We start from the raw sequence: 17,620 nt of genomic DNA on the forward strand, positions 1-17,620 counted from the left end.
ACAACGTCCTAGAGTCACTACATGACCCCCATCACTGCATACACAGCACCATCCTCACCTCCACCAGCTGACTACATGACCCCCATCACTGCATACACAGCACCATCCTTACCTCCACCAGCTGACTACATGACCCCCATCACTGCATACACAGCACCATCCTTACCTCCAACAGCTGACTACATGACCCCCATCACTGCATACACAGCACCATCCTTACCTCCAACAGCTGACTACATGACCCCCATCACTGCATACACAGCACCATCCTCACCTCCACCAGCTGACTACATGACCCCCATCACTGCATACACAGCACCATCCTCACCTCCACCAGCTGACTACATGACCCCCATCACTACATACACAGCACCATCCTCACCTCCAACAGCTGACTACATGACCCCCATCACTACATACACAGCACCATCCTCACCTCCAACAGCTGACTACATGACCCCCATCCTCACCTCCACCAGCTGACTACATGACCCCCATCACTGCATACACAGCACCATCCTCACCTCCACCAGCTGACTACATGACCCCCATCACTGCATACACAGCACCATCCTCACCTCCACCAGCTGACTACACGACCCCCATCACTGCATACACAGCACCATCCTCACCTCCACCAGCTGACTACATGACCCCCATCACTACATACACAGCACCATCCTCACCTCCACCAGCTGACTACACGACCCCCATCCTCACCTCCAGTAGCTGACTACATGACCCCCATCACTACATACACAGCACCATCCTCACCTCCACCAGCTGACTACATGACCCCCATCACTACATACACAGCACCATCCTCACCTCCAGTAGCTGACTACACGACCCCCATCCTCACCTCCAGTAGCTGACTACACGACCCCCATCCTCACCTCCAATAGCTGACTACATGACCCCCATCCTCACCTCCACCAGCTGACTACACGACCCCCATCCTCACCTCCACCAGCTGACTACACGACCCCCATCCTCACCTCCACCAGCTGACTACACGACCCCCATCCTCACCTCCAGTAGCTGACTACATGACCCCCCATCACTACTAATTCTGGGTGTGGTGGTGACATCGATATAAATATCTTTTCTCAGCACACCTGAGGAGGAGGAGGTGCTAGCACACCTGTCAGCTGGCTTTACAGCATGCTGCTTTGCATTGGTGGAGAGGAAGAAGTCAGGTGACGTCCACACCTTACTCCTCTTGATAAAAGTCAGCCTGTCAGCATTCTCAGCTGACAGGTCGGTACACTTATCGGTGGTAATGGCCCCAGCAGCGTTATACCCTGTCTGACACAACGTTAGAAGCACGGCAGTCCAGCATCTCCAGGGTGTACAGTACCAACTCAGGCTACGTGACACACAATAGGTAACTGGTTCAGCGTGATGTCTGAGGACGAGGGTGTGGTCGTCTACGTACTCTCTCACCATCTTCCAGAACCTGTCTCTCTAGGACATCCTAGCATGCGTAGCAGTGAATTTATCCTGGTTGAGTGTCAAACCTTGGATAGTGTCCCTCATGCCAGTGTCTGCCATGCTGCCTCTCCCCTCCTCGATGGCCCACTGCAGATAGCATCGTCACATGGGAAAGCTTTGAGTAATTTCTCTGCCCCCCTCCCGGTAATCTATAATCTGCGATAAGAAATTGGGGGTGGTCTGGATATCATCCATCGTCTCGCTCTATCTCCTGGCTCCCGTGCAAAGCATCGTCTTTAATGAACTGCAGCAGGTGTTAGAGACAGCGGTGTTATGGTTAATTGGACACCCAGCTTGTATCTTCACATAGTTGCTTTTAATCTAAGATCTAATATGCAAAAGAACACTTCAGAGACACCATCAAGTGTCTCGACAGCAGTGAACTAGCCAGACAGTCCTCCGGGAAGGAACAACCAAGCCAAGGAATGTCTCCAATCAAGGAAACCACCCAAGCAAGGTATCTATCCATAGACCGCTGTTTCGGGGGTTTTGCCCCTCAGTGTGGAGTAGGAACCCCAAAACAGGTGTCTGGCTAGTTCACCGACGTCGAGACACGTGATGGTGTCTCTGCAGTGTGCTTTTGCATATTTGATTTCCCAGGGGGCAATGTTCTGGAATACATGAGAAACCATGACCATGGTAGGTCCCCCACGTCCACAGTGTAGAGTCATGCATCTGGATACCTCGGTCTATATACACCCAGGTCACCTGACGCAGCCAGCCAATCACTACTCTGCCAGCAGCCAAAACAGCTTCGGTGTAGCAGGATCTCTCAAGGTCCATTTACACAGAAAGATTATCTGCCAAAGACTTGAAGCCAAAGCCAGAAATAGACTACATACAGATAACAGGTAAATAAGGAAAGTCTGAGATTTCCCCTATTTTCAAATCCATTGCTGGCTTTGGCTTCAAATCTTTGGTAGATAATCTGTTGGATAAGATTTCTGTGTAAATGGACCCTTGGTTCCTTCCTCACATGTTTATTGGCCGATTAAAGCCGCCAAAAATGCAGGAAGGAGACTATGAATTTTATACGATCCCCATGTGGTATTCCTCCAAGTATCGAGTGCAGAACGAGTGTGTTCTCATCTCTACACATCGGTACTAGAGTCACCTCAACTAGCTTACTACATGACCCTCATCACTGCATACACACCAATACTAAATATCATCACTACTTCCCTCCAGAAATATAAAGGTTTCCATCATGTCCTCCCTTTCCCTTCTTCCTCCTGTAACATATATAAAGGTTTCCATCATGTCCTCCCTTTCCCTTCTTCCTCCTGTAACATATATATAGGTTTCCATCATGTCCTCCCTTTCCCTTCTTCCCTCCTGTAACATATATAAAGGTTTCCATCATGTCCTCCTTTCCCTTCTTCCTCCTGTAACATATATAAAGGTTTCCATCATGTCCTCCCTTTCCCTTCTTCCCTCCTGTAACATATATAAAGGTTTCCATCATGTCCTCCTTTCCCTTCTTCCTCCTGTAACATATATATAAAGGTTTCCATCATGTCCCCCCTTTCCCTTCTTCCCCCTGTAACATATATAAAGGTTTCCATCATGTCCCTCCTTTCCCTTCTTCCTCCTGTAACATATATAAAGGTTCCATCATGTCCTCCCTTTCCCTTCTTCCTCCTGTAACATATATAAAGGTTTCCATCATGTCCTCCTTTCCCTTCTTCCCTCCTGTAACATATATAAAGGTTTCCATCATGTCCTCCTTTCCCTTCTTCCTCCTGTAACATATATATAAAGGTTTCCATCATGTCCCCCCTTTCCCTTCTTCCTCCTATAATATATAAAGGTTTCCATCATGTCCCCCCTTTCCCTTCTTCCTCCTGTAACATATATAAAGGTTTCCATCTTGTCCTCCCTTTCCCTTCTTCCTCCTGTAACATATATAAAGGGGTTTCCATCATGTCCCCCCTTTCCCTTCTTCCCTCCTGTAACATATATAAAGGTTTCCATCATGTCCCCCCTTTCCCTTCTTCCTCCTGTAACATATATAAAGGTTTCCATCATGTCCTCCTTTCCCTTCTTCCCTCCTGTAACATATATAAAGGTTTCCATCATGTCCCCCCTTTCCCTTCTTCCTCCTGTAACATATATAAAGGTTTCCATCATGTCCCCCCTTTCCCTTCTTCCTCCTGTAACATATATAAAGGTTTCCATCATGTCCCTCCTTTCCCTTCTTTCTCCTGTAACATATATAAATGTTCCCATCATGTTCTCCCTTTCCCTTCTTCCTCCTGTAACATATATAAAGGTTTCCATCATGTCCTCCTTTCCCTTCTTCCTCCTGTAACATATATAAAGGTTTCCATCATGTCCTCCCTTACCCTTCTTCCTCCTGTAACATATATAAAGGTTTCCATCATGTCCCCCCTTTCCCTTCTTCCTCCTGTAACATATATAAAGGTTTCCATCATGTCCCCCCTTTCCCTTCTTCCTCCTGTAACATATATAAAGGTTTCCATCATGTCCTCCCTTTCCCTTCTTCCTCCTGTAATATATAAAGGGGTTTCCATCATGTCCTCCCTTTCCCTTCTTCTTTCTGTACCATATACAGTGGATTATACTCACTGATAATTCTCTTTGTACAAAGTCTCCACAACAGCACACCTGAGATTGCCTCCTCCTGATCAGGACAGGAAAAACACCAGAGAGGTTAACACCCCACTCCCTTCCTCCCATCACCAGTGTATTATAACAAAGAAACACAGAAGAATAAAGTTAAACATCAAATTAGGAAAAAACTTAAACGAAGAATAAAGGGTGGGATATAAGGGTGCTGACTTTGTAGAAAGAGAATTATCGGTGAGTATAATCCACCGTTTCCCCCTCGTCTCCATGACAGCACAGGAACAGAGAACTGGGGGCCAGACCCAAGTTTAAGCCATCCTGTAAGACGCCAAGAATAAGTGGTACCTCAGGACAGTCCAGAGAGAATTTGGAACCACACCAGGATACAATCTTCTTCCAGACTTTCAAATAGATCTTAGAGGTAGAATCTTTTCGGCTAAGATGCAGAGTGTCAATGACCTTTTTGGATAAACCTTTTTTCAGCATCCATGCTGACTGATGTAATCTTTGTATGTTTGGATGATGAACCGGGCCTTGCATTAGCAAGACCTGAGACAGAGGAAATAAGATTAGTTCTTCTAAGGACATCTTTTTTAGTAGCGGATACCATGCCCTTTTCAGTCAGCATGGAACTACAAGTACTAGAGTGCAGTTTTGGGTTATGAACTTTCCCAGGACTATCAGCAGAATTGGAGGAAACGCATATAGCAGACCCTGAGGCCACTGATGTGCTAGGACGTCTGTCCCCACAGGAGAGTCTCTTGGGTTGAGAGAGAAGAACGTTTTTACTTTTGCATTCTTCTTTGTTGCAAACAGGTTCATTACTGGCAGACCCCACTTTTGTTTTAGGAGGTTGAATGCCCATGGAGCCAGAGATCACTCTCCTGGACCTAGGGTCTGGCGACTCAGTAAGGCTGCTTTTAGGTTCCAGGCTCCCTTTAGATGTACTGCTCTGAGCGATATTACGGTCTTTTCTGTCCAGGAGAAGATTCTGTTTGCTAGATCCTGAAGAGGTCTGTGTCTTGAACCCCCCATGATGTTGCAGAAACGCTACTGCTGTCATTGTGTATTAGGACATGTCTGTTTTTTAGTAGATGTTCCAGTCTTTTTAGAGCTTCCCAAACTACCTGAAGTTCCCGGTAGTTTGATGATCTTTGCTGGACTGTTCGACTCCATCTCCCCTGAAGGGAGAAGCCTAGAAGAGGAGCTTCACAACCTGATGCGCTTGGGTCAGTTGTGATCTCCATTAGGTTTATCTGGTGGACCCCTGTCCCTAGGTTATTCTTTTGAAGCCACAATAAAAGGGATTATTCTGTTTTGTTTAGAAGAATTCTTTGGTCTAGTGATGTTGGCTTCTTGTCCCACTGAGAGAGGACTCATTTCTAGAGCACTCTCGAGTGGAACTGGGCCCATGCAAGTGACTAAGTGCCGGCTGTCAGCTGGCCCAGGACGGACATGGCTGTGCAGATTGAGCAGGACCGTAGACCCATAAAAGATTTTATCTGGGCTTGCAGAGTCAGTATTTTCTCTGTGGGTAGAAATGACATTTGGCTAGGGGAATCTAAAAGATTCCCCAGAAACACCTTCCTTTGACCAGGAACTAAATCCGATTTTTCAAGGTTTAGGATCCACCCAAGGGATCTTAGAAGATGGATGGCTTTCTGGAGAAGAACTTCCAATAAGTATTCCGAGACTACACGACTACAATGTCGTCCAGGTATGGAACTGTAAGTATTGTCTCTTCTCTCAGGATTGCCATAACCTCTATCATCACTTTTGAGAAGATCTGAGGGGCAGAGAAGAGGCCGAACGGAAGACATACAAATTGATAGTGAAGGATCTGGCCATTGTTTACCACTGCAAACTGAAGGAGCTGCTGAGACTGTGGGAGGATTGGAAGATGATAATAGGCATATTTTAAATCTATTGTGGCCATAGCTGCCTTTTTTTCTTTTAACTGGGGTGCAGATTTGACTGTTTCCATTTTGAACTTTCTGTAGGTGACGTATTTGTTTAACAGCTTTAAGTTGATATTTGTGAAATTTCCTGTTCGGTTTCTTTACCAAAAATAAACAGGAGTAGTGACCAAGAACCTTCTGATGACCAGGCACTGGACAAATCGCTCCTAGACATAATAAATCCCGAATTCCCTTAAAATCTCTTTTTGAGTCTGAAGGTTGTGGGTCATGATCACAAATAGAGAGAGGGGAGGAAAGTTGAACTCTATCTGGTAGCCCTGAGATATCACCTGAACTATCCAAGAATTGGAAATTAAAGAGTCCCAGACAGAACTGAAGGTTTTTAGTCTCCCCCCCCCCCTCCTTCCTGACATTGTTTGGAATGTCCTGGTTAGGGTTTAAAATTAAATCCCTTCCCTCCTTCTATAAGACCAGCGTCTTTGCTTCTCCCATTCTGACTTTATAATAGAAAGGATATTTTAATGCACCAGAAAAGAGATAGGGTGTCGGGAGGCTAATCCCTGAAATATCGCGTCCTGAATAGACCTGGGATTCTCTTCCACAGATATATTGATGGTAGCTCTAATAGCTTTAACTAGTTTGAGTATCTTCAGGACTAAATAGATATTTTTTTGGGGGGGGATGAGTACAATCTTCCTCATCTAAAGAAAGAGTAACACACTTACTCTCCTCCACTTCAGACGTAGAATTCTTATTATCAGAATTTACAGGTTTAGCACATCTCTTCATAAGAGTGGAAAATGGTACAGCAGTAGATGGCGAAGGTCTAGAAGATAAGGCTGCATGAATTTCATTGCGAATTATAAGTTTGATGTCCTGCATAAGGCTAGGAAATTAAGTTTTGACAACGGAAACTGCACATTACACAAAGGCGTGACTCCGCCAAATCCTAACTGGAACTACATACAGCACACCTTCTAGGCCTTTGCTTATTGTTATAGTTGAATCCTTGTCTCCCTAGGAAAAAAATAGGAGAAGGATAAACACGTACACTACTGTATCCGCACGGAAAACCCGTTGCGGATTCCGTCGCTCATCCCTGCTTGCATCTCGTCTGTGCCATAGGCTCTGTTCTAGGCACAGATAGATTCAGCAGCCGCCAAAAAGAATTGACATGTCAATTCTTTTTGGTGGACCCAGTCTGTGCCTAGAATGGAGTCTATGGCACAGACTGAGATGCACGCCGCCGCGAGCGGGGATGAGCAACAAAATCCACAACAGGTTTTCCATGCGGATTTCGTAGTGTGCATGCACTCTAAAGTAGGAAACAGCAGTAAGGCATGCTGAGGCCATACTCATGGACTCTGCTGAATCACTGTCAGGGGATGATCTGGCAGGAGCACTCACTGTAATGATACTGCTCTTGCTCAGAAAAACGCACACCAACCAGGCACGAAATCACACGAGGCCTCAACCACAGTGGAAGATAGGCCACAGGCGCCAAATTGGCCCAAAATCGCATGAAGCGGCAGTCAACCTTCCGAATCAGCACAAGGCCACATGGGGAGGGGAAGGCAGAGCCAGGGAACAGCAAATCTGGACCTGGGCCGTAGTGGTGACACAGCCAGGGGAAGGGCTCCAGACCCAGACACCTCTCGGATTCCTGCTCTTGAATGGGACAGGAAAAACACTGGTGATGTGAGGAAGGGGTGGGATTTAAACCTCTCTGGTGTTATTCCATGTCCTGATCAGAAGAAGGCACTCAGGTGTGCTGTCATGGAGACGAGGGGGGAAATAAAGATTTCCATCATGTCCTCCCTTTCCATTCTTCCTCCTGTAACATATATAAATGTTCCCATCATGTTCTCCCTTTCCCTTCTTCCTCCTGTAACATAAATAAAGGTTTCCATCATGTCCTCCCTTTCCATTCTTCCTCCTGTAACATATATAAAGGTTTCCATCATGTCCCCCCTTTCCCTTCTTCCTCCTGTAACATATATAAAGGTTTCCATCATGTCCTCCTTTCCCTTCTTCCTCCTGTAACATATATAAAGGTTTCCATCATGTCCTCCCTTTCCCTTCTTCCTCCTGTAACATATATAAAGGTTTCCATCATGTCCCCTCCTTTCCCTTCTTTCTCCTGTAACATATATAAATGTTCCCATCATGTTCTCCCTTTCCCTTCTTCCTCCTGTAATATATAAAGGGGTTTCCATCATGTCCTCCCTTTCCCTTCTTCCTCCTGTAACATATATAAAGGTTTCCATCATGTCCTCCTTTCCCTTCTTCCCTCCTGTAACATATATAAAGATTTCCATCATGTCCTCCCTTTCCATTCTTCCTCCTGTAACATATATAAATGTTCCCATCATGTTCTCCCTTTCCCTTCTTCCTCCTGTAACATATATAAAGGTTTCCATCATGTCCTCCCTTTCCCTTCTTCCTCCTGTAACATATATAAAGATTTCCATCATGTCCTCCCTTTCCATTCTTCCTCCTGTAACATATATAAATGTTCCCATCATGTTCTCCCTTTCCCTTCTTCCTCCTGTAACATATATAAAGGTTTTCATCATGTCCTCCCTTTCCCTTCTTCCTCCTGTAACATATATAAAAGGTTTCCATCATGTCCTCCCTTTCCATTCTTCCTCATGTAACATATATAAAAGGTTTCCATCATGTCCTCCCTTTCCATTCTTCCTCCTGTAACATATATAAAGGTTTCCATCATGTCCTCCCTTTCCATTCTTCCTCCTGTAACATATATAAAGGTTTCCATCATGTCCTCCCTTTCCATTCTTCCTCCTGTAACATATATAAAGGTTTCCATCATGTCCTCCCTTTCTCTTCTACCATATAGACTATACAGATTTAGATCCTTAAAGTGTAACTGTCATTTAAATGTCACTTTTTAGGAATCAATAAGTATGATTAGTTCAAGCAATCTATCTGTCCATTATACTCTATGGAGAGGGGAGGGTTCAGGGGGGATAAGTGAGCACAGAGAGGAGAAAAGTCATGCCTGCACAAAAAAACATCATGCAATCTTCTCTAACCAAGATTCTTGATAAGCACTTTATCTACCCAGTCTCCAAACAGCAAGGCTGCTTGTTGCTCTTTCTGCTCACTCATCCCCCTAGGCTCCTCCCTCTATAGGTTATAATGGGGGGGGGGGGGGAGGCTACAAAACAGCTTTAAATAAAGAAGGTTTTTGCCTAATAAAACCTATTACAGAGCTTCATAAAATCGTTTGTACTATCGATTCATGCAAAATAAATAAATTAGTGACAAATACCCTTTAAGTCTTTACTGATGGGTGCAAAGACTGTCTACAAAAATGGTGGATGGTCTGAAGCATGAAACTTGTTCTATTTTATCAATATCTTTCTACAGGGGAGGTCTACTGAACTGACCCCCAGTATTCCAGATGTCACTAGAGCTCTATACAGCGGGATCACAATCTCCTCTTTCTACTGGTTATACCTCAAGCTATAAAGCCCAGCATACCATAATATATATACAGCCCAGCATACCATAATATATATACAGCCCAGCATACAGTAGGTAACAGGTGTGAAGTCCCCGGCCTCTACTACAGATGTCAGGTAACTGGGGTGTAGTCCCCGGCCTCTACTACAGATGTCAGGTAACTGGGGTGTAGTCCGAGGATTGAAGGCCAAGGAAGCAAGAGAAAAATAAAATTGCTGGAATGTTTCTAGAGCCAATCACTTAAAGTATAGGGTCAATGCAGATGGTGCAAAGTCTCCTCTTCCTATAGGGGAAACAGCCACCATGGAGGTAGGAACTTAGGCTCCTATTACACAGAGCAATTTTTAAAGATTAACAATAGCAAACGAGATTGTGTATGGTTACCCTGAAATCGTTCACCATATTACAAAGAACGATGGTTGTTGGTTACGATCATTACTATGATCGTTTACTCCGTCTGATCCCAGCAAAACAATGAACCATGTGCAATTACACAGAACGATTAGTGAACGATAAACAATAATTTTAGGTTCAGATCTAATTCAACTTTATACGAACGATTTATCGATTGTTGCCTGCAATTACACAGAACGATTATTGTTTAAATTCAAACAATGATTTTTCGCACAATAATCGTCCCGTGTAATAGGGCCCTTAGTTGCAACAATGGTTAGATAAGCCCTACTGTATAAACTTCCATCAATGGGAATCAGAAGTCAAAACATCCTCCCCACCAGGCAGAACTGTTCCATACCTGACAAGAATGACTCACTGACTCAGCCCCAGCTAGTCCAGACCCAATAAGTAAGTCTGATCAGAGGATTTTCCATCTAATGTGGACTAACAATGAAACTGATCACTGAATGTCATGCTGCACTCCAGGGTCAGTGGCCAGATCTCTATACGGGGAGATCCAATAGGGTAGCAGACTCTAATAAAGAGGACAGTTAGTATATAGTATAGCTGGCTTATGTCTGCTATTAAATTACAATACTCCCCTAGTTGCTCTAAAGGCTCTATAACATGAATCGATTATCATTTACAAATTTGCTATAGCGACCAAAAATGAACGATTATCTGCTCGTGTAATAACACCCAACGATTAAATGACAAGCTAAAAATCTTTAACCGTTGTCTTTCAACATATCAAAAATTTATCATTGGTAGTTTGCTGATAATCGTTTACAGATAAAACGTGCTTTGTGGGTTGTCCCGAGGGACAACTGTAAAGATGATTGTTTATAACAGCAATGGGTGAATGTAATAAGATCAGAATTGTTCTCTACTAAACCGCTAGTTACCACTATCGATCGTTATAGCGAATCTTTACACAATAATCATTACGTGTAATAGGGCCTTAATACTGTAAACAATCCAAGTCTGCTTTTACATCAACCCATAAACAGTGGTGGCCATAAAGTCCCCTAGGATATATGATGCTGCAGGTTAGTACTCCCCCCAGCACAAAATAGCCCCCACCTTCCATAATATTCCTGGGAGACAGAAATCCCACCCATCATAATTTCCACAATAATCCACCATGCGTCCCCCCCAATTCCACATAAATCTGGGGGTCCACATTCTCCTGATTCTTGTACCTTATACACTTCCCCAAAGGAACCCCTCCCCAGCTTGCAGAGAATCTGGAAACATTGCTTGAAAAGAGTCTCCTCCTTGCTGTGGTCGTAGAGTTGGCTGACCGGCTGCTTGTGTTGGGGGCTTCGGAATGAGACACTCTGGGGTCGCGGCTGGCTCCAGGACCGCTGCTTATTGGGAAAGATGCGGCTGACTGGTGGCAGGCTCTTCACTGGTGGCTGTGGGGGTAGTGTGTAGCAGAGCGCACGGCCCCTTTTCTTGTGCGAGAAGCTTCGCTCTGCTTGGCTAAAATATGCTGGGACAGGAATGGGTGTTCTCGTAACCAGAGCCTCTCCCATCTCATCGCCTGGCACCGGCATGACTTGTGCCCACCGCCAGAGACCACCAGGAGGACCAAATCTGAGAAGAAGCAAATGTATGAGCCACAGACTTTAGCATATAACCCATGGGGGACCCCAAACTACACCCACAAGGGGGGACCCCAAACTACACCAAGCAGGGAAGACCCCAGGAAACAGAGCCTAAGCAAGGGAAGACCCCAAACAACACCAAGCAGGGAAGACCCCAGGAAACAGCGCCTAAACAAAGAGAGGACCCTAAACTACACCAAGCAGGGAAGACCCCAGGAGACAGCATCTAACCAAGTGAAGACTCCAGGAAACAGCGCCTAACCAAGGGGAGACCCCAAACTACAAGAATGGAAGACCCCAGGAAACAGCGCCTAATCAAGGGGAGACCCCGAAATAAACCTAGGAGGAGGATCCCAAAAAGAGGAAGTGAGGCGGCATCTCCAAGGATGCACAGTGTGAATGCTGTCCTGTGTGTCTCACCATGGGGGGGGGTCATTCACTAGAGACGGTCAGCTCCATCTATAAGGTGTAACAGTCCCAGCTGCTGTCTCTCCCTGTGTAGTCTCAGTGAGTGCTGCTCTCTCCAGTTCAGAGCCTGTCTCTTCCTGTGTAGTCTCACTGAGTGCCGCTCTCTCCAGTTCAGAGCCTGTCTCTTCCTGTGTAGTCTCACTGAGTGCCGCTCTCTCCAGTTCAGAGCCTGTCTCTTCCTGTGTAGTCTCAGTGAGTGCCGCTCTCTCCAGTTCAGAGCCTGTCTCTTCCTGTGTAGTCTGTGAGTGCCGCTCTCTCCAGCTCAGAGCCTGTCTCTCTTCTCTGTGACCATCTCTTTCCTCAGAGCGCTCTCTTTCTCAGCGCCTGTCTCTTTCCTTGAGGCTTGCTCTGTCCCTCAGGGGCTGTCTCTTCCTCAGGACTGTCTCTCTCTTGGTTTTGTCTCTGTCTTCTCACACTCTCTAGTGTTGCCTCTCTGTTCCAATGTCTGTCACTTTCCTCCCAGCTGTCCTCTCTCTGCTTGCGGCTCTTGGTGACGTCTCTCAGCTCAGGGCTCTGTCTCTCTCAGTGACGTGTCTCGCTGCTCACAGCTCTGTTTCTCTTAGTAACGTCTCTGTGCTCCCGGCTTTCTCTTAGTGATGTCTCTCCTCACACGGTACTGTCTCTCTGTGACGTGTCTCTCCTCACAACTGTCTCTCTGCTCAGAGCTCCGTTTCTAGTTTACCTCAGTAGCGGTTTCGCGCCAGAAGGTTTCAGCCGTCCCTATGGTGACGTCACTCCCCGCCCCCTTCGGCGTCACGAGGCCGCCACACACAAGATGGCGCTAGCGGAGTGATCTGCGGCTGCGCGGCGCGTTGCACGCTGGGAGGGAGGTCAGAGGATCCTCGGAGCGCGGTGTCGGGCGCTGGCTCTTTGTCTGCTCATAGTCTCCCCGGGACGGACGGGCGGACACGGCCGGGATGGTGAGTGCGGGCGGAGCGGGCAGGGGTCCGGGCGGTGGGGGAGCCTGGTGACCGGGGCTGTGTGCGCCCTGTGGAGGCTTAGGCCGCTCCTGGCCTGACCTTCTCAACATGGCGGAATGGGGCCGAAAGCCAAACACCGGGAGCACACCGGACTCATTCCGCTGCCGGCCTCAACGTTATCTGGTGTGAGACACCCGGGCCGACCCCGACAACATGGCGCCCCCACCCCGGCTCCCTGGTAACGGCAACTACTGCCCCGCACAAGATGGCCGCCAAACCGGTGCCTTACCGGCCCCGCCCCCAGGGTGTATGGTGCGGCGTGTGTCTCCTCCCCTCCCCCCCCCCTATAATGTGTAGTGTCCCCTCCCCCCCCTATAATGTGTGTAGTGTCCCCTCCCCCCCCCCCTATAATGTGTGGAGTGTCCCCCCCCCCTATAATGTGTGTCCCCTCCCCCCCCCTATAATGTGTGGAGTGTCCCCTCCCCCCCCCCCTATAATGTGTGGAGTGTCCCCTCCCCCCCCCCCCCTATAATGTGTAGTGTCCCCTCCCCCCCCTATAATGTGTGGAGTGTCCCCTCCCCCCCCCCCATAATGTGTGGAGTGTCCCCCCCCCCTATAATGTGTGTCCCCTCCCCCCCCCCTATAATGTGTGGAGTGTCCCCTCCCCCCCCCTATAATGTGTGGAGTGTCCCCCCCCCCCCCCTATAATGTGTGGAGTGTCCCCCCCCCCCCCCCTATAATGTGTGGAGTGTCCCCTCCCCCCCCCCCCCCCTCCCCTCCCCTATAATGTGTGGAGTGTCCCCTCCCCTCCCCCCCCCTATAATGTGTGATGTGTGGAGTGTCCCCTCCCCTCCCCCCCCCCCTATAATGTGTGGAGTGTCCCCTCCCCCCCCCCTATAATGTGTGGAGTGTCCCTCCCCCCCCCTATAATGTGTGGAGTGTCCCCTCCCCCCCCCTAATAATGTGTGGAGTGTCTCCTTCCCCCCACCCAACCCCTGGGTGTATTAAGTTGACATCCTGTGGCCCCTCCCTGGTGTGTGCTGTGGGCCCCTCCCTGGTGTGTGCTGTGGGCCCCTGTGGCCCCTCCCTGGTGTGTGCTGTGGGCCCCTCCCTGGTGTGTGCTGTGGGCCCCTGTGGCCCCTCCCTGGTGTGTGCTGTGGGCCCCTCCCTGGTGTGTGCTGTGGGCCCCTGTGGCCCCTCCCTGGTGTGTGCTGTGGGCCCCTCCCTGGTGTGTGCTGTGGGCCCCTCCCTGGTGTGTGCTGTGGGCCCCTGTGGCCCCTCCCTGGTGTGTGCTGTGGGCCCCTGTGGCCCCTCCCTGGTGTGTGCTGTGGGCCCCTGTGGCCCCTCCCTGGTGTGTTCTGTGATGGCTCCCTGTGGCCCCTCCTTGGTGTGTGCTGTGATGGCTCCCTGGTGGTGTGGGCCCCTGTGGCCCCTCCCTGGTGTGTGCTGTGGGCCCCTGTGGCCCCTCCCTGGTGTGTGCTGTGATGGCTCCCTGGTGGTGTGGGCCCCTGTGGCCCCTCCCTGGTGGTGTGGCCCCTCCCTGGTGGTGTGGGCCCCTGTGGCCCCTCCCTGGTGTGTGCTGTGGTGGCTCCCTGGTGGTGTGGGCCCCTGTGGCCCCTCCCTGGTGTGTGCTGTGGTGGCTCCCTGGTGGTGTGGGCCCCTGTGGCCCATCCCTGGTGTGTGCTGTGGTGACTCCCTGGTGGTGTGGGCCCCTGTGGCCCCTCCCTGGTGTGTGCTGTGGTGGCTCCCTGGTGGTGTGGGCCCCTGTGGCCCCTCCCTGGTGTGTGCTGTGGTGGCTCCCTGCTGGTTTGTGCCCCTGTTGCCTCTCCCTGGTGTGTGCTGTGGTGGCTCCCTGGTGGTGTGGGCCCCTGTTGCCCCTCCCTGGTGTGTGCTGTGGTGGCTCCCTGGTGGTGTGGGCCCCTGTGGCCCCTCCCTGGTGTGTGGTGTGGTGGCTCCCTGGTGGTGTGGGCCCCTGTGGCCCCTCCCTGGTGTGTGGTGTGATGGCTCCCTGTGGCCCCTCCCTGGTGTGTGCTGTGATGGCTCCCTGTGGCCCCTCCTTGGTGTGTGCTGTGATGGCTCCCTGTGGCCCCTCCCTGGTGTGTGCTGTGGTGGCTCCCTGCTGGTTTGTGCCCCTGTTGCCTCTCCCTGGTGTGTGCTGTGGTGGCTCCCTGGTGGTGTGAGCCCCTGTGGCCCCTCCCTGGTGTGTGGTGTGGTGGCTCCCTGGTGGTGTGGGCCCCTGTGGCCCCTCCCTGGTGTGTGCTGTGGTGGCTCCCTGGTGGTGTGGGCCCCTGTGGCCCCTCCCTGGTGTGTGCTGTGGTGACTCCCTGGTGGTTTGGGCCCCTGTGGCCCCTCCCTGGTGTGTGGTGTGGTGGCTCCCTGGTGGTGTGGGCCCCTGTGGCCCCTCCCTGGTGTGTGCTGTGGTGGCTCCCTGGTGGTGTGGCCCCTCCCTGGTGTGTGCTGTGGTGGCTCCCTGGTGGTGTGGGCCCCTGTGGCCCCTCCCTGGTGTGTGGTGTGGTGGCTCCCTGGTGGTGTGGGCCCCTGTGGCCCCTCCCTGGTGGTGTGGCCCCTCCCTGGTGGTGTGGGCCCCTGTGGCCCCTCCCTGGTGTGTGCTGTGGTGGCTCCCTGGTGGTGTGGGCCCCTGTGGCCCCTCCCTGGTGTGTGCTGTGGTGACTCCCTGGTGGTTTGGGCCCCTGTTGCCCGGCTTGTTTCTTGCCCACCATGTGACAGGCTCCTCCTCCGCTTCCCTCAGGACGTGTTTTTGATGATCCGCCGTAATAAAACCACAATCTTCACGGACGCTAAAGAGAACACGACCGTGTATGAGCTGAAGAGGATTGTGGAGGGGATTCTGAAGAGACCCCCGGAGGAGCAGCGACTGTACAAGGTGAGTTGTGGTCCCTCCCCCACTCCTCGTTCCTCCGTTTCCGGACACTTCTGACCACCAACCTCTCTTCCAGGACGACCAGTTATTAGATGACAACAAAACCCTAGGTGACTGCGGCTTCACCAGCCAGACCGCGCGGCCCCAGGCACCCGCCACAGTGGGCCTGGCTTTCCGCTGCTCAGGTGAGTGTGGTGGGTATTGCTGTGTGGCCTTGCTGGCACCTGTGCCGCTATGTCGCTGACTCTTCTGTCTTTCAGGCGACTCCTTTGAACCTCTGCGAGTGGACCCCTTCTCCAGCCCCCCCGAACTTCCTGATGTCATGAAACCACAGGAGACAAGTGGCAGTGCCAATGAGCAGGCGGTGCAGTGAGACGGGAGAGATGCCACTGCTGCGCCCGTTCCCTGAACCTCCCCGTCATTACCCCCCCGCCCCCGTGGAACAACACTGCAGCTTATGTCTGGCCGGGCATCTGTCGCTATCGTCCTGTTTCACCTCCGTGTACAAAGTGACCGCTGTCTCCCAATGAGATGGGAATAGGCTTGTGCAAGATCTTTCTGTCCACGTGGGGGAAGCCCCCAGGCCCATCCCGTCATGGCCCCGCACCCCTGCCCCCGCCCATTCTTTCTGGTTTTGGGGTTTGGGACGCTCTGGTTTTGGTTATGTTCTATTTTATTTTTTAAACACAATAAATTTTGTTTGCCTGTGTGAGTGCTTGTGTGTGTTGTAATTTCATTGGGGTAACAAACACCCCTCCAAGCAGGATGCCCATATGAGTGCCAGCACCCTGCTGGGTAATCTGATCTGGGTATATGGGGCTCTGTGGGTAAAGCTTACCCTGTTGTTGGATATCTGAGCTTTACTGGGGGCTCGTGGCTGGGGGTTTTCCTGATAGTGGGGATATGTGCTGTCCTGGGGGGCTTGTGGGTAGTCTCCCTCCTGACGGTGGAGGTCTGTGATGTATTATGGGGGGAGGGGGGTTATCCTGACGGTGGAGGTCTGTGATGTATTATGGGGGGAGGGGGGTTATCCTGACGGTGGAGGTCTGTGATGTATTATGGGGGGAGGGGGGTTATCCTGACGGTGGAGGTCTGTGATGTATTATGGGGGGAGGGGGTTATCCTGACGGTGGAGGTCTGTGATGTATTATGGGGGGAGGGGGGTTATCCTGACGGTGGAGGTCTGTGATGTATTATGGGGGGGGGTTATCCTGACGGTGGAGGTCTGTAATGTATGAGGGGAGGAGGGGGTTTATCCTGATGGAGGTCTGTAATGTATGGTGGGTTATCCTGATGGTGGAGGTCTGTGATGTATGAGGGGAGGAGGGGGTTTATCCTGATGGAGGTCTGTAATGTATGGTGGGTTATCCTGATGGTGGAGGTCTGTGATGTATTATGGAGGGGGGGTTATCCTGATGGTGGAGGTCTGTAATGTATGGGGGGTATCCTGATGGTGGAGGTCTGTAATGTATGGGGGGAGGGGGGGGTCATCCTGATGGTGGAGGTTTGTGATGTACGGGGGGGGGGGGTTATCCTTTATGGCGGAGGTCTGTGATGTAAGGGGGGAGGGGGGGTATTCTGATGGTGGAGGTCTGATGTATGGGGGGGGGGGGGGTTATCCTGGTGGTGGAGGTCTGTGATGTACGGGGGAGGGGTTATCCTGATGGTGGAGGGCTGTGATGTACAGGGGGGTGATCCTGATGGTGGAGGCCTGTGATGTACGGGGGTTATCCTGATGGTGGAGGCCTGTGATGTACGGGGGTTATCCTGATGGTGGAGGCCTGTGATGTACGGGGGTTATCCTGATGGTGGAGGTCTGTAATGTATGGGGGGTTATCCTGATGGTGGAGGTCT

General features: G+C 50.4%; 2 protein-coding genes across 3 annotated transcripts in view; one reads left to right on the forward strand and one right to left on the reverse strand.

Annotated features, from left to right (window-relative positions):
* PKMYT1 (protein kinase, membrane associated tyrosine/threonine 1) overlaps positions 1 to 13,133 on the reverse strand; it is a 27,460-nt gene extending 14,327 nt beyond the window's left edge. For both annotated transcript variants that reach the window (XM_069984746.1, XM_069984745.1), the window contains exons 1-2: positions 11,918 to 13,133; positions 11,090 to 11,486 (exon numbers count right to left, since the gene is read on the reverse strand). In XM_069984746.1, coding sequence (XP_069840847.1) covers positions 11,090 to 11,446 — 357 coding nt within the window. In that variant the 5' untranslated portion in view covers positions 11,447 to 11,486; positions 11,918 to 13,133. The remainder of the gene's footprint in view (positions 1 to 11,089; positions 11,487 to 11,917) is intronic.
* ELOB (elongin B) lies at positions 12,727 to 16,475 on the forward strand. The gene is made up of 4 exons (XM_069984749.1): positions 12,727 to 12,885; positions 15,635 to 15,769; positions 15,843 to 15,951; positions 16,027 to 16,475. The coding sequence occupies exons 1-4, from the start codon at positions 12,883 to 12,885 to the stop codon at positions 16,137 to 16,139; spliced, it is 360 nt and encodes a 119-aa protein (XP_069840850.1). The 5' UTR covers positions 12,727 to 12,882; the 3' UTR covers positions 16,140 to 16,475.
* Positions 16,476 to 17,620: the final 1,145 nt, after the last annotated feature.

Source organism: Dendropsophus ebraccatus, chromosome 9 (assembly GCF_027789765.1).
Source record: "Dendropsophus ebraccatus isolate aDenEbr1 chromosome 9, aDenEbr1.pat, whole genome shotgun sequence".
NCBI classification, from domain to species: domain Eukaryota; kingdom Metazoa; phylum Chordata; class Amphibia; order Anura; family Hylidae; genus Dendropsophus; species Dendropsophus ebraccatus.

Bases quoted from the DNA above. Each gene is read 5' to 3' on its own strand.
- ELOB (XM_069984749.1), top strand. The intron at 15,770-15,842 runs GTGAGTTGTGGT...CCTCTCTTCCAG, and splicing joins AGGAGCAGCGACTGTACAAG to GACGACCAGTTATTAGATGA. The intron at 15,952-16,026 runs GTGAGTGTGGTG...TCTGTCTTTCAG, and splicing joins CCTGGCTTTCCGCTGCTCAG to GCGACTCCTTTGAACCTCTG.